At 38.9% G+C, this 15492-nt stretch overlaps 1 protein-coding gene across 2 annotated transcripts in view; it reads left to right on the top strand.

Annotated features, from left to right (window-relative positions):
- ephb6 (eph receptor B6) overlaps window positions 1-15492 on the top strand; it is a 42992-nt gene that overhangs the window by 2415 nt on the left and 25085 nt on the right. For both annotated transcript variants that reach the window (XR_013284259.1, XM_077526556.1), the window contains exon 2: window positions 10865-10929. Coding sequence is in view for 1 of the 2 variants with exons in the window: in XM_077526556.1 (XP_077382682.1) it covers window positions 10865-10929 (65 nt within the window). In the remaining variant the exon portion in view is untranslated. The remainder of the gene's footprint in view (window positions 1-10864; window positions 10930-15492) is intronic.

The raw sequence follows: 15492 nt of genomic DNA, 5'->3' as shown, positions 1-15492 counted from the left end.
CTTTGTGTCGTTGAAATCAAGCTCCGCCTAATACACTATTGACCAAATATCATCCGCATAAATCCGCCTCGTTACGGCATCCGTGTCTGTCTGTCCGTCTGTCTGTCCGGACGGGTTCCGACACGACCGCTTGCGTGCTTGGAAGCGCCGAGACGTTTCTTGAGTCCTTTTTGTGGCTTTGACGCACGCAACGACGGCAACAGTTGGCTGCACAATCCGTCCGTCCGTCGGATTTTTTACAGCGCTCGTCCTCATTAGGGTCACGGGTGACTTTGGGTGAGAGGAGGGGGAGAAAAACGAGTTTCCACACTCACGGGCTATTCAGCGTGTGAAAGTTGGAAAAAGTTAAGTTGACTAAGATGACACCGAAGCAGGGCTGGACTGGCCATCTGGCATACAGGGCACACGCACAGTGGGCTGGCCTCTTTTGGGGCCGATGCAGTGCTTTTTAATTATTATTTTCCTACATTTTACCCCAAGAGACTGGGCCACATTTTAGACTGACTAGTCCAGTAATCCAGCTCGAATATAGATCGCAAGCTGAAACATCATCAGTAAACATCAGTGGCAGAACTACTTCACATGTTAGGCAAAGTCAAAATGCCAGAGCCATTTTTTTTTTTTTTTGTGCCAGTCAGAAGTAACAACGAACTAATAAGTAGTAATTTGTAATGGAACGTTGTTGCTTTTGCAAATGAAGTAATCAATAACTTAAGCTACTTTTAACACTCGCAGCCATTTTCACTGAAGCTCCCGGCGGTTTTACTGGATTTTGACTCATTTTGCAAGGCCCACAGAATATTGTGTTCTATTGCTACAAAAACATGGAACCTACCAAAAGAAATATTAAAAATATATATAAATATATTTGTATCTGTTTCCGTTTTGTAGCAATTAGCATTAGAATATAGCTAAGTTTCATCATTATACACAAACCTGCTTAGAATTGTGGAGAAACATCTTGTTCTCATTATGGCCTTGGTTGATCTCTTATACTCTGCTGCCACCTGCTGGCTGTTTTTATATTTACTACATTTTTTTAAAAAATATTATTATTTTCTCACCCGTTCTCTGTAGTTGAGAGCCTTTTGTATGCTTAACATAAAATAAATAAATAAATAAAATTGGAACAAAAATGTATAAATACGTCTTTGGGACACTTAATACATTAAAAATAGAACGTATTTATACGTTTTGGGGAGCAGATGAGTTCAAGTCAAGTGATGAGTAAAGTAACCAAGTTACTTTTTCAAGTTAACTGTGACAACATTGTGAGTGTCTAGATTTGGAGTTTTGAAGCCTTATTATTATTATTATTATTATTATTATTATTATTATTATTATTATTATTATTATACCTCAAAATACTTTTTTTAAAACATAAACAAGCTTTTTGCTGAAGACATATTTGAAATAATCCAGCATGTCATCCCGCTTTGTTGACATTCTCGCTTCAAGGTCGTGCGGGCCAAACTTTCCGCGGGAGGTTTTTGCTCTTTAACGGCGGCGGCGTCTTAATTAGGCGGATCGCCGCCCTTTCTTTGGCTGCCATAAGCCGTCTTTTCAGGACAGAGTTTATCGAGAACGTGTGAAAAGAAAACAAAAGGGCATGCGACGCGTGACACAAAAAAAAACAACAAAAAAACAGCAACCTGTTTGCTGCGTGTGCTGCCTGGCGGGAAGGTCAGGATGCTGCGTCATCATGTTTTGCTCATTTTTTAGCAGAAAAGCCTTTTAGTATGCAAGGGAAGTGCCGAGCTGTGCATTTGCTAGCTAACTCTAGTGGGGACTTGCCTGATCTAATCCGCTTCTTAATTGCCTGCACTATCACAGTACCGACATTATTAGTATACAAAAACAAAATATACGACTGTTTTGTGTTTTGCTAGCAACAAATATTTCACAATACTCGCGCATATATTATTTATCCTCTGCGAAGAACTATTAATGTTACAGCAGATTACTTCGTGAAACTCTTACTCATTCATCTGCATGACTGTATTATACTGCCACCTGGTGGCGCGGCAGTGATTTAAAGGGACACTTGACTCATTGAACAAGTTTCAGCAGTGAAAAGTGAATATTTTGTCCAGAATGATTTTGATAACTTCATTATTTTTCATGCACAATGAATACCTTTAAAAAGTAATTTTTCCACTTGCTGTCGACTGATGATGACATCACCTGTGCTGACCAATCATGGCTCAGTTTACTGACCAAACCCACAAAGCAGGCGAGCCACGATTGGCCGTTACCCACTTCCTCAGCACATGTGATGTCATCATCAGTCGACAGCAAGTAGAAAACAAAATACTTTTTAAAGGTATTAATTGTACATAAAAAATAATGAAGTTACCACATTAATTATAGACAAAATATTAACTTTTTACTACTGAAAATGGCTCAATGAGTCAAGTACGCCTTTAATCATGACACGCTAATCGTTTTATTATTGTGTAGTTCATCATGTTTTGACTATTTGTTTATAGAAAATCAAATATTATAGAGTACTACTTTACTTTTTTTTTTAAACAAAACAAAACATTTTTTGCTTTTTTTTCTGTGAAACTGGAACAGATTAAAGGCATTTCCATTCATTTCAATGGTGACAGATGATTTGAGTTATAAATGTGTGCTCATGAAGCAAATCAAAGTCGTATCTCAAGGCGCCATTGTGACAAGTGGTGCTCCGAGGAACCAATCAGAGGACAGAAAACTAAAGTTTTATTTTGATAAGCTTCATTTACGTCAATTATTGTTTTTGGGGAAGGCTTCTTCTTTTCTAATCCTGCCGTTTCTAATGACCCCAAATGAATTGAGGCACCAAATGAGTTAAGAATGAGGCTTAACGGAGAAAGCACAACTATTTTTTTTTCTCTCAAATGTCCGGTTTATTTGTCGCTAGCGCCTTCAAGTTACGCAATCCTCCAAGGCGGCGAGGTGTTAGAAGTTTATTTTGAATTCTGCATAATTTGTTGTACGTTGTCAAGGCAATGTTGAACCTCACAAGCGTGGGCGTGGGCGACAAATGTTTACATTATATTTAGACATTTTTTTTCTATGTTTATCTTTGTGTATTATGTGACTTTTTGCAAATGACGTTTGTGCAAATCCGCCACTGGCAAATTCTTCTGAGGTCGTCGTATCGAATGCGGTGGCTGAACAAAAAAGTGCAAGCGTCGCCGCATCCAGTGGGATCAAACCACAAGCGCATTTTTGATGACTCCTGAGCTTATTTCGGGAAGAGGGTTCATCTGCCCTGCTGTCGTCTCCATCTTGGCGTGTGTCTGGCTCGCCTGTGGTCGCCCGTAATGATGGCCTGCTTGAGGCTTCGTCTTGGAAACGACCGTCTGTGGGTGGAGCCCGTCCGAGGGTTACGTACTCACAAGTGCAGCCATTTTAGGAGGAAATGTCAGCGTGCAGGTGTAACTTTGTGTTTTGGACTAATTTCGATGAGTATTTCCTAATCTTTATTGAGCAATATTTGACACTAGAAGAGACAGTACTGTACACAGTAGATACTGAAGCAAACATGGTGAAGCAGCATTTCGCTGCGATGCCGCACACAAATGGAGAAAAAAAAAAAAATCTGCCAACAAAAGTCAAGTCAGCAAAGTTTAACTACAGTAGAAAATTCTACTGTGCAAAAAGTACAATAGAAAAAAAAAAAGTAAAATAAGAAAATTATTCCTTCAAATAAGCATAATTATCTGCCAACAGAACAAGAAAAAATATTATTAAATTTACCTGTAATATTTAGAAAAATAAGAAAATAATACTATTCCCATATCAACCACACCAGTCTTGAAAATAGTATTTTTATACAAAAAACAAATTACCGGTATATTGACTTTTTCCAAGCTGTAATAAATAGAACTATTTTCTTAAAATACATATGTATTTTTTTTTTTTTTAACTCTTGGATAACTTTGCGTGAATGTGAAGCAGCTAAGTAACAGGTCACATTTTTATTGTCTTTGGTATGACCCCAGGCCAGAATTGAACCCACAACCTCCAAGTCTGAGGTTGCCACTCTAACACCAGACCACTGAACTTCGATATCGGAATATTGGAGAGATGAAAAATGAGCTTAGTAAATATAACGAAACCGGCTGTTAAGGCTAAGACTGCTTGATTAAATGAGATAATTAAGTAAAAAATATCTAAAAATAAGCACAATGATCTTGTCTGATAAATTCATTTTAAGTAAAAATAACTTGTCAAAGCAAAATAAGCAAATTTAGGATACATTTATTTAGCCATTTTTGGCAGTCAAACATTAATATTTTGTCTATAATAAATTTCATATTTTCATTATTTTTCATGTACAATTACCTTTAAAAACACATTTTGCAACTCGCTGTCGACTGAAAATGACATCACAAGGGCTCAGGTGACCAATCACAGCTCAGCTTGTGAATGTCACATGACCAAACCTAGAAAACAGGTGAGCCGTGATTGGTTACCTGAGCCCTTGTGATGTCATTTTCAGTCGACAGCGAGTCGCAAAGTGTCTTTCTAAAGGTACTAATTGTATGTGGAAAATAGTGAAAGTATTAAATTAATTAAAGACAAAATATTATCTTTTTATTGCTATAATGGGCTAAATAAGTGAAGTATTAAGTAAATGGATGGTTGGATGGACAATCCACTCCATTTACTGTATTACAACCTGGCGCGTTTGTTAATAATAAAAGCAAAGTGTTTGGCGGCTTGCGTGAAAAGTGTGAAAGTAACGTGGCGCGAAAAGCAGGCGCGACGCGGGCAACGGACGCGACACTTCGCAGGCGCGAGAGAGCTCGGCGGCAAAGGCGGGGAACGGATTCGGAGGCCGCGTGTTGGAGGGCTCAGCTCAGCCGCGAGCCAAAACGGGGGAGGTCGCCCGTGTGCTAATGCGGGTCACCGCTGCACGGCAGACGGGCGCGTTCGCACCCACGCCGGAGACAAGCGACACCGCCGCCGCCGCCGTCGGCTTTTAATGGACGTTAAGTCTGAGACTGCTGTCGCTTTTTTTTTTTTTTGGGGGGGGGAGATAAATAATACACATGCCGGCAGGATGGCAAGAAGAGAAGACAGCTGGTGAAAGAAGAGAGGTGGCAAAAGCAGTCACACTCTCGACTTCAAATACAGATTTGACAGACATTATATATTAAAAAAAAAAAAAAAAAAAAGACTCAGGTAAGTAGAAGTACTGATTCAACTCCTAATGTCAAAGTAAAAAAAAAAAAATACTGTACTACTCGAGTTAGTTCAAGTCAAAGAGTTTGAGGAAACCAATTGATTAATTTATGTATATCATTTAAATTTACTTAAATATTTGTTTTGTAACACAAGTAAAATGTATTTTAGCAAAATATTTATCTTCCAGTTGCTCCTGATGCTGTGCCATTAGAACGAATTAAGTAAAACAAGTAGTTGGAAGAAATTCGATTTTTATTTTATTTTATTATCAGTAGGCCCACTTCAAATGTTCTAAAATGTTATTTCAAAAATTCATCTTTGAGTTAGGAATGAGTGTTGCTAACCGCTTTGCAGGTTTAAGTTATGATAACATTTCTTTTTGTTAAGATGTACTGTTATCTTTTACAGTACAGACTGTAAGGTACAGTACAAAAGTACAAAAGTAAATTAGTATTGGCTACAATTCCCATTTTGATAACTTAACACAATAAAAGAAAAATACATCAAATTTGAAAATTTTGCTAGCTAGCTAGCTAGCATTGATGCAACTTTTATGCTAGCCAAACAATGTGTTCCAGTAGCTTCGCTAATGTGAAGTGGCAGACAAAAAAAAAAGAAAAAAAACTCAACTGAAAATACACTTTACCTGTTTCAAGATAGTGAACAAGTGCTTGCGTCAAACTGTTATATATACTCACATCACCGAACATAAAACAAAGGGTTACACGTTATGTATTTAGCCAAACCACAGACTCTTTAGCTAACATGCTAACAAGCAATGCAACACCCCATATTTGTGCTAATAAATTGAATTAGCTTTCGTGTCATGATGTCATGTCGTTATGAAAATGTTGTGTAATGGATGAAAGGCAAGATCTCAATCAATCACGTTGACACTGGTCTTGGCAAGATAAGGAGTAGAAAGTCCAGATATGTTTTTAAAAAAAAGAAGTAAATACTCAAGTGCAGCTACCTGAAATATCCAAGTACCGTCATGAATTTTTGTTTTCCCACTGGGATGAGAGGACAAGGGACATGATGGAGGATCGGGTAAAAGAAGCGAGCGAGCGGTGTGCTTTAAATGCAACAGCACTCAAGTCCAGATTGCAGACTCAGCACTTCTCCGAGCTGTCAGGAACAAAAGCTGAGTGTTTCTGCTGTCAGATGGACCAACAACGGAGACGCTGTGGCAGTGTGTGTGCGCGCGCGCACAAAGTTTAAATAAAGAGGCTTTTACAGCCAAGTGGCCCTGCCAAGCAAATGTCCCCCCGTATACTTTCCGTCCATGTCGCGAGGTCTTAATTCTGTGAAAGGTGTGCACTCAACGCTTTACCTTCGCCGTGTCGGCGTCAATTATTCAGCATGCAAATGTCACGCCACGACACATGAGACATGCACGAGGCTCCCCGGCGACAACCTGGTGCTCGTGAGTAGATCGCCAACCCAACGTGACAGAAAACGAGGTAGACATGAATATTCATTTTTTTTTTAAATCATTATACGTGTTATTACTCGTGCTTGGATGAATTAATACCCCGGAGCGAAAGTTAATTGGATTTGGAGAGACACGTGCGACATATTTTATACTGTATTTGTTCGAAGAACCGTTAACGATTGCAAATGGATTTTTAATTGGTGGTGTCAAGCGATTAAAATTTGTAATCACGATTAATCGCATTACTTCAATAGTTAACTCGCGATTAATCGCAAATGTTATATCTGTTCTCAATGTACAATAAAATGTACAATCAAATATTTTTTTTCTTAGTTTTCATATCTTGTTAATATAAAAGTGGGAAAAAAGTTAAACTAATAGAAATAAGACTGCATCTTTTCATTATTGATACAGATATTTCATAATTCATAAAATTGAGTTAAAATTAAGATGTACTGTACTGTAAAAAAAAAAAAGTTGTTTTTTTTCTTAGTTTTCATATCTTGTTAATATAAAAGTGGGAAAAAAAGTTAAACTAATAGAAATAAGACTGCATCTTTTCATTATTGATACAGATATTTCATAATTCATAAAATTGAGTTAAAATTAAGATGTACTGTACTGTAAAAAAAAAGTTGTTTTTTTCTTAGTTTTCATATCTTGTTAATATAAAAGTGGGGAAAAAAAGTTAAACTAATAGAAATAAGACTGCATCTTTTCATTATTGATACAGATATTTCATAATTCATAAAATTGAATTAAAATTAAGATGTACTGTACTGTAAAAAAAAGTGTTTTTTTTCTTAGTTTTCATATCTTGTTAATATAAAAGTGGGAAAAAAAGTTAAACTAATAGAAATAAGACTGCATCTTTTCATTATTGATACAGATATTTCATAATTCATAAAATTGAGTTAAAATTAAGATGTACTTTACTGTAAAAAAAAAAAAAAAAAAAAAGAGTGTGGTATTGATTTGCGTTGAAGTCATTTTTCTGCCACTAGAGGGCATAATTGCATTTGTTAGATGTTGGTGACAGCTTAGTGCATTTTTCTTTTCATATTAAGTGATATATACTGTTTAACATGAAGTAACTTGTGAAATTCTGCACTTTATTTTAAATTGTAAAATACAACTTGACCCCATTCTCCATAAATATATGCATTATTATTACCGGTGCATTTATTACTGCTAAATTTTGACATAGACGTGTCTGCTGCGTTGCAACTGGAATTCCCCCAGAATTAACTCAACATGACCGCACTAATTTTGACACCCATATTTTAAATATTTTTTCCCCCTCCCCAATGAAAATTAAATGGTGGATAAGTGGTTAGCACGCCTGCCTCATATTTTTGAGATTCTGGTTTCCGGCCTTCTTTTTGTGGGTTTTCCAACTTCCTCCCACTTGCCAAAAACATGCATATTGGGTTCACTGAAAACTAAATCGAATGTGTCATGGGCTGACATCGTAGTTTGGGTTTCCCTCAAGCGGTCAATATGACTATATGTAAAATCACATCATATGACATACTGCACATAAATGGCCAGTATTTTTTTTTACAGTAGATGTCCAAAACAGGTGAGCTGTGATTGGTTGTTACCTGTGATGGGGATGGGAAATATTCACAAGGATAAATTAAAAAACAATAAAAAAAAAAAAAACACAATAAATCACAAGACAGATTTACTATCTCCATCTGCAAGTGTAATCCTTTTTTTTTTCTTTTTTTTTCTTTTTTATTAATCCTCTCAACAAGCTCAGTCAGATCAAAAAGGGAAGCTAATCCGCAGATGATATCACTTCCTCGTTATTTGTTGCTTTACCGATGATCCTCGGTGCCCGAAGTGAACCAAGAGATCTTCTCCGCGCACGGAGCAGAAATTCCTCTCCAGTGAACAATCGTGTGTGCCATGAAATATGAGTAAGAAGGGATCAAAATTGTATGACCGGCATAAGAATTATTTATCCATAAACAGAGAGGAAGACGCTTCCTTCCCTGACTGCAAGCCCGTCGGGAAATAAAGCATCTCTCTCCATTCAATGATCGTCTTCTTTTTTTGGGGAAAAAAACAAAAAAACATTCTTTGTCGCTTCAGCATGCACAGGAAACTTTGGTTAAGCGTGCGCGCACACCACAGAAGTCAGCACAGACTGCGGCGGACGGCGGCCAACGGGATTTTGGAAGCCAGCTGGAAAAATTCCTGGCGGCCAGATCCCAAGTGTAGACCCCCATCCCAACAAAATGTGTGTACCAACACAATGATGCGGTTTTGCTTGAGAAGTGACAAAGCTATCTTTTCCAGTCTGGGCTTTTGTAAGCAAAACATTGCTATGGTTTTATTTATAAACCACCAAAAGAGAGTCAAAACAAATTTAGCAAACAATTGGGCGACATCTATCCCTCTTCTTCTTCTTCTTTTTTTTTTTAAATCCTTGTAAAGCCCTTTTATAACAACACAAATCTTTTTCTGTGGTTGTTGGCCCTAAAAAGTCAAAGTCACTTCCCCGTTTCCTGCGGTGTTCCTCAAGGGTCAATCTTAGGGCCCATCCATCTTTTTCTTTTTTTTTTTTTCTTCTTTTTTTTTTGTGCACTACATGCTTCCTCTTGGAGATGTCATCAGCGAATTTCAAGATTATGAGCGACCTTCAAATTTCTCATGTGACCGCCGGAGAAATTATTTCTCTTTTGACGCTTATAGTTCAGATGAGAATAATTTACCACATGATTGATTGATGATTGATGTAATTACTGGCTGGATGGCTCACAAGTTGCGTGAGATGAATACAGTAACAACAACAACAACAAAAAAACTTGAAATTTTAATTGGGGAAAAAACAAAAATGTTCAAGCATTATTATTATGATTATGATGATGATTATTATTATTATTTTAAGCAAACCATTCTTATGAAAGTCTACTCGTCATGTTTTGGTTCTGTGGGGTCGCGATTTTGTTTTCTTTTGGTGTTTTTGGGTGTGTTTGTCTGTGGTTGGTGGTTTTGTCATGTATTCCTCGTTTGTTCCATGTCTCGTTATGTCTACCCACGTTCACCTGAGCGTGTCTTCCCTTCCCAGTGTGTGACCAATTACTGCCCTCAGCCACTTGTTTTTCCCCCAGGTGTGTCCGGTTAGGTCATTAGTGTTGGTGTATTTAGTCTGTTGGGTTTTTCCCGGTCGGTGTGGGTGCATTGCTGGTGTTACGTGGGTCATGTTGGGCGTCGCGTCTGGTAAACTTGTCAAGTCAGTTCAAGTCAGTTCAAGTCAGTTCAAGTCAGTTCAAGTCAGTTCAAGTCAGTTCAAGTCAGGTCAAGTCAGGTCAAGTCAGGTCAAGTCAGATCAAGTCCAGTTCTGTCAAGTCAAGTCCAGTCACGTCACGTTCTGTCAAGTTAAATTCATGGTTTTCCTGCCCACTTATCAATAAATCACTATGTTGCTCATTTCCTGTCCGATCAGTCTCCTCAATTTGGGTCCACATCTCTCACTCCACCCCCAAACCATAACACTGCTAGCGTAATGCTAATGCTAACATATAATGTGTCATGCCATATTTGGGCGATATGAAATGAGCATTGCTTATTTTGTGCAATTTCACTCGTGCATGACGTTAATATGCATTCATGTTGCGTATTCCTGCTGCTGAAATGTTCAGCTGATGCGTTGGAAATGTGTTTTAGCTCGTATCTTTTTTAATAGCTTGGCCGGGTGCTTCATTTTTGTGTGGGAGGCGGTCATGTGTCGGCATGTAGTTGCTCAGCAGTGAAGTGCTTGCAAAGCAACGAGTGGAAAGACACTTCAAGCGAACATTCAACTCCAAAAAAAAATAATAATAATAATCCAATCGGTTGTCTGTCTGAAAATTTGACGAGCATGTTCAATTCGCCAACGTTGGACCTTTAATGGAGGCCGCCCTTTTTCGGTTCAATCCGTTTGATTTTCCAAACACCGGAGCCTTGTGCCAGCGTGCCTCCTCTCTCGGGATGTCTTATCTTTGACATACGTACGTAGCGGGAGAGTGCTGGGATTGCGCAGCGTGAGAGAGAAAAATCAAAGAGCCACCAGACTTGGATTGCGTCCATGGACCAGTAATCGGCTTCCAGATTTGTTATTTGGCAAAAGGGTTGAATTTGAAAATGGGCAGCAAGTTCTATTTTTAGCACGGCGCAGCCATGTCGTCATGTAGTTAATATTTGTCAATTGTGCGTCTTTCTTAAAAGATGTTTTCTTTCTGTCTGTTTATGTGACAGTGATGCTGCTGGACACAACAGAGTCGACATCAGAACTGGGCTGGACCACCTACCCGGACACGGGGGTAAGGAACCACAACGGGGACATTTCACAATTTACAACAGGGATTTGCAAACAGGCCCCCGACCACACTCAGCGCTTCCCCTTAATTGATTGATTAAAAACCTGGAACCCTCTCACTCACACCTATCTTGCTTCTCTCGAACACCAACAAATCACTCTCTCACAATCACAAACCTCTCATTCACACAAAAACTCTCTCTTTCACCCAAAAAAAATCACCACACACCAACAAATCTTCTTCACACATAAACAGATCTCACACAAAAGACCTCTCACACACGCACCCAAAAACTCTCACATGTGCAAAACTCTCATTCTCACCATAAAACACAAAAAACACCTCTCACATTCAAACAGGAAAACGACTCACTCACACAAAACAACCTTTCTCACACTAAGAAATCCCATGCACACACACATACACACCGAAATATCTCTCGCTCACACCACAAAAACTCACTCTCAAAACACTCACAAAACAACCCTCTCACTAGCAAAAAAAAAACCCTGTCACACTCACCAGGGAACCTCTCACTAACACCAACAAAACTATACACCCAAATCCTCTCTCATAAACACACATCAAAAAACTCTCTCCAGCAAACCTCTCACTCACATCCGAAATCTCATACACACATAGAAAAAAAACACTCATTCAGTGCAATTCAACCCCTCTCACACTCACTAGGAAACCTCTCACTCGCACTGACACAACTCTCTTACATACACCAGAAAACCTCTAATGCCAACAAATCTCACACTCACCCATAAACACCCAAATGCCTCTCACACATTTCCCACTAAAACTCATACCCCCCAAAAACTCATAAAAAAAGCCTCTCTCACAAACTTACAAATCAACATGAAACCTCACTCGCATTGAAAAAACTCACCCGCTCAAAAAAAAAACAAAAAAAACAAGCTAACCCTGAAAACCTCTCACACTCATCAAAAACCCATTGTTGGAGAGACAAATATTATTTGTCCATAAACAGCACCATACCTTTAACTATGCAGTCCCATTATAACTTAATTGACTGGCGGCCAGTCCGGGGTGTTACCCCGCCTCTCTCGCAGCGCCAGCCGGGTTCGACTCCAGCTCGTCGGTGACGGTGAACAAGATAAGCGGGCAGAAAATGAAAGGATGGCAGGATTACGGGCGCAGATGTGCACGTGTATGATTACAAGCCACCTCAAACTGGAATCTTCTTTACTGGAAAGAATGTAATAGTGGCTGATGGCATGGGGATTTCCTCCGCATGAGTTTTTAGCTCGGCCGCGATGATTACAGCCTGCAAACGTGCGGGCTGCTCTTATTTTGTAATTCCAAGGTGTGTTGGAACGCTGACGAGAAGATTTCACCTTGAAGCCCAAACGTCAGGGCTTAAATTCCCCCCACATGTTCTTTGTCATGTGATTTCATCCATGATGAGATTGTAGTGATTAAACCTAAATCTTTCTTTCTGTCTTTCTTTCTTTCACAGGCGTGTGCGCGTGTGCACATGCCCGCTTGCGTGACTTTGCCAGGGTCAAGTCCTGGGTCACTCAAGTTCATTCATCTGTGAGTGATTGCAGCTAAGCATACTAATATGTCTCTTGATTGTGCGCACGCACATATAAGCATTTTATCCGTTGTCATCGTTGAATGGAAAGTGAACAATAACTTGAACAATTAGCTACAATGTATAGTTTGGAAAAAGTATGTTCTGGAATGAATAGGGTTTAGATTTTGATTGACCCCCCCCACAAAAAAACAAAAACAAACAAAAACAAAAACATTTATTTATTTATTTGTTCGTTTATTTTATTTATTTTTAACATAATGACATTCAAACATTTCCTGCTCCAAAAAAAATGTAAAAAAATGTGGATGATTTTGGTCGATTTTTCTCTGATGAAAAGTTAAATAAATATGAAAGAAATAATCGTTGTGAAACAGTAAAATGTTTTTCCTCTAATTCATATCTTTATTGTTGTAAGCATTAACGGACAAAAAAAATAAATAAAAATGATTGCACTTTTTTTTTTTTCTAGTTAATCCGCCATTTAATCAGTAATCGGAATCCTATTCTACCAGATATTGGAATTAACATAATCTTTAAAAAAAAATATGTATATATATATATATATATATATATATATATATATATATATATATATATATATATATATATATATATATATATATATATATATAATCCATATTTGTCGCCCCCCCCCCCAAAAAAAATGACCCTAAAACTAGCCGAAGAATTCATGACGTCATAGTTTTTGTTCGATGAGTCGTGCTCAAAAGAATTTACCCAAGCCTGAAGTCATTCCGGAAGTGCGCGTGCGCATGCGTGCGTCCAAGCACATGTCGCGTTTGTGTGCATGTGAGATGAAGATACGTGTGACCTGAGGCAACAAGAAAAGGAACAGATCAAGAGGGGCAGGCTGGGGGATGGGGGGGGGGGGGGGGGGGGGTTGTTATTAGTGATTTGTGTTTGAGTGCGTGCGCGTCTTTTCTTTTTGCAAACTCTTTCCATACTTTCCCCCCCACATGCCGTCTTTTCCGAGACCCCCGGGGCACATGGAGATTGTGTGTCCTTGCTGTGTCTCCGTACTCTTAATGACAGCCCCCTCGTCCTCTTCCTTGTTGTTCTTCTTTTAAGCTTCCCTCCTTTCACATGCACACAACTGCTCGTTCGCTCGCTCGGGATCGGAATCTCGGCACCAGAACCTGTGACGTCACTCTAAACATCTTGTGTGACGCGACTTAATTGGCTCCATCACGTTCTTATATGTCTGGTAGTGAGTGGTACATGTGTGTGCGTGTGCGTGCCAGTGTGTGTGTCCTGGTTGGGGTCTGAACCCCCCTCGCCCCCCTCCCTCCCCTCACCCCCGTCCTTTGTCACCGGAGGGATTACGAAGCTCGCCGGCATTTCAGCTCAAATCAAATCAGAAGTATGAGTTGTTCCTATTTTTTGTGTTTCCACCGAATCCCACCCCCATGACCTCCCACCCCTTGTTTTTTTTTTTTTAAATCACAAGGGTGGGGTTGACGGATCCAAGATGTCGAGGGTCAGAAAACAAATGTAAGGAAAAACTAACGCTCATACAGTCAACTATTTGAAGATGATTATTTATGTATTTATTAAATAAATACATAAATAATAATCTGGCGTCAAGTTGTATTTGACAATTTTAAAATGTGCAGAAGATCGCGAGTTACTTCTTGTTTAAAATTCAGTAGCTCTTAATATGAAAAGTACACATCGATCGTTTCTGTTTCATATGCAGTTAAAAGTCATTTTACAATGCGCATCCTAGTATTGTTTTTTGTTGTTGCAGTCAATCAATCAATCAATCAATCTTTATTTGTATATCACTTGTCATACAAAAATAGTCATCTCAAAGTGCTTTACATAGTTTTAAAAACAAATCCCCAGCCCACAATATTGACCCACATTGTCTCATTCAATCTAGTAAATGGCTGAATTTGCATCCGTGACTTGGCTCTCCTTGCCCACATGTAAGGGCATTACAGTCCCGTAATTGCACCATTTAAAAAAAAAAAAAAAAAAAGACCAAGCACAACATCTATCACGTATTATTATCTGTTCATGTAGTCAAGACAAATTCCTGGTTTGTTTTTACTCGACAAATAGATCCGATTCTGATGTTAACGTTGCTGCAGGTGAGTGTATGCACGTTTCCCTCCTTCCACTCCCGTCTTTGTGTCAAATGCCGATCCCCTCCGAGTCGTCGTATCTGCGTCTCATCATTCTTCAAATTGGGCCAAATGTTGCGCGACGATGCAGATTTTTGTCACAATCGCACAAAGGCCGACGCACAACGACTTTTTCCTGGCGCTGATTGAGCGTTTCGGACCTTTTGTCCGTTTTGCCTCCATTGTTGCATGGAGAATGGCTGAATTCATAACTTCTCAGTGTTACTACAGAAAAAAAAAAAGATTTAGGGCTTCGCTCGCCTTTTTTTTTTTTTTTTTTTTTTTCACACTGGCAGTGGATAATTGGTGACGCTAAACGTCAGGGACGGCGTTTCAATTTTGACTCATCGCCGCAGATCGTCATGGAGCAGGCCGGCTTCCGTGCCGCCGGGTTTTCTCCATGAATGAAGCGCTCAAAAGCCATGACAACATCGGCTGTATTAGAATTCACAAAAAAATATGACACTGTTGGCTTATGTTTATGATTATGATGTAGTCACGCAAACGGTTGCAGTCTTCGTTTGAAATGCTTTTCCAGGCCTTTACTGCAGCCTCAGGAAGTAAAATAAAATGCAAAGCTCTATTGGATGATGGTCCGGTGATTGACTTGGCCCGTCTAAGACCTTCCATATTTTACCGCTGATGAAGTTCTTTGTGTTTTGGGTCATTATCATGTTGCATGATGAAGCTTCTCTTGATTAGTTTGGATCATTTTTTTTTCCTGTAAATTGCCAGACAAAATGGTTTTGTAGAATTCAGAATTCATTCTGCTGCGACTGTCACGAGTCATTCATATCATTCAAGAAAATAAACAGAAATTTAAGACATTACTGATAGCAAGCCAGTATGTAT

The sequence above is a fragment of the Festucalex cinctus genome, chromosome 7 (assembly GCF_051991245.1).
Source record: "Festucalex cinctus isolate MCC-2025b chromosome 7, RoL_Fcin_1.0, whole genome shotgun sequence".
Taxonomy (NCBI): domain Eukaryota; kingdom Metazoa; phylum Chordata; class Actinopteri; order Syngnathiformes; family Syngnathidae; genus Festucalex; species Festucalex cinctus.
The sequence above is the reverse complement of the archived record's forward strand: the minus strand, read 5'-3'. Positions and strand labels throughout refer to the sequence as shown.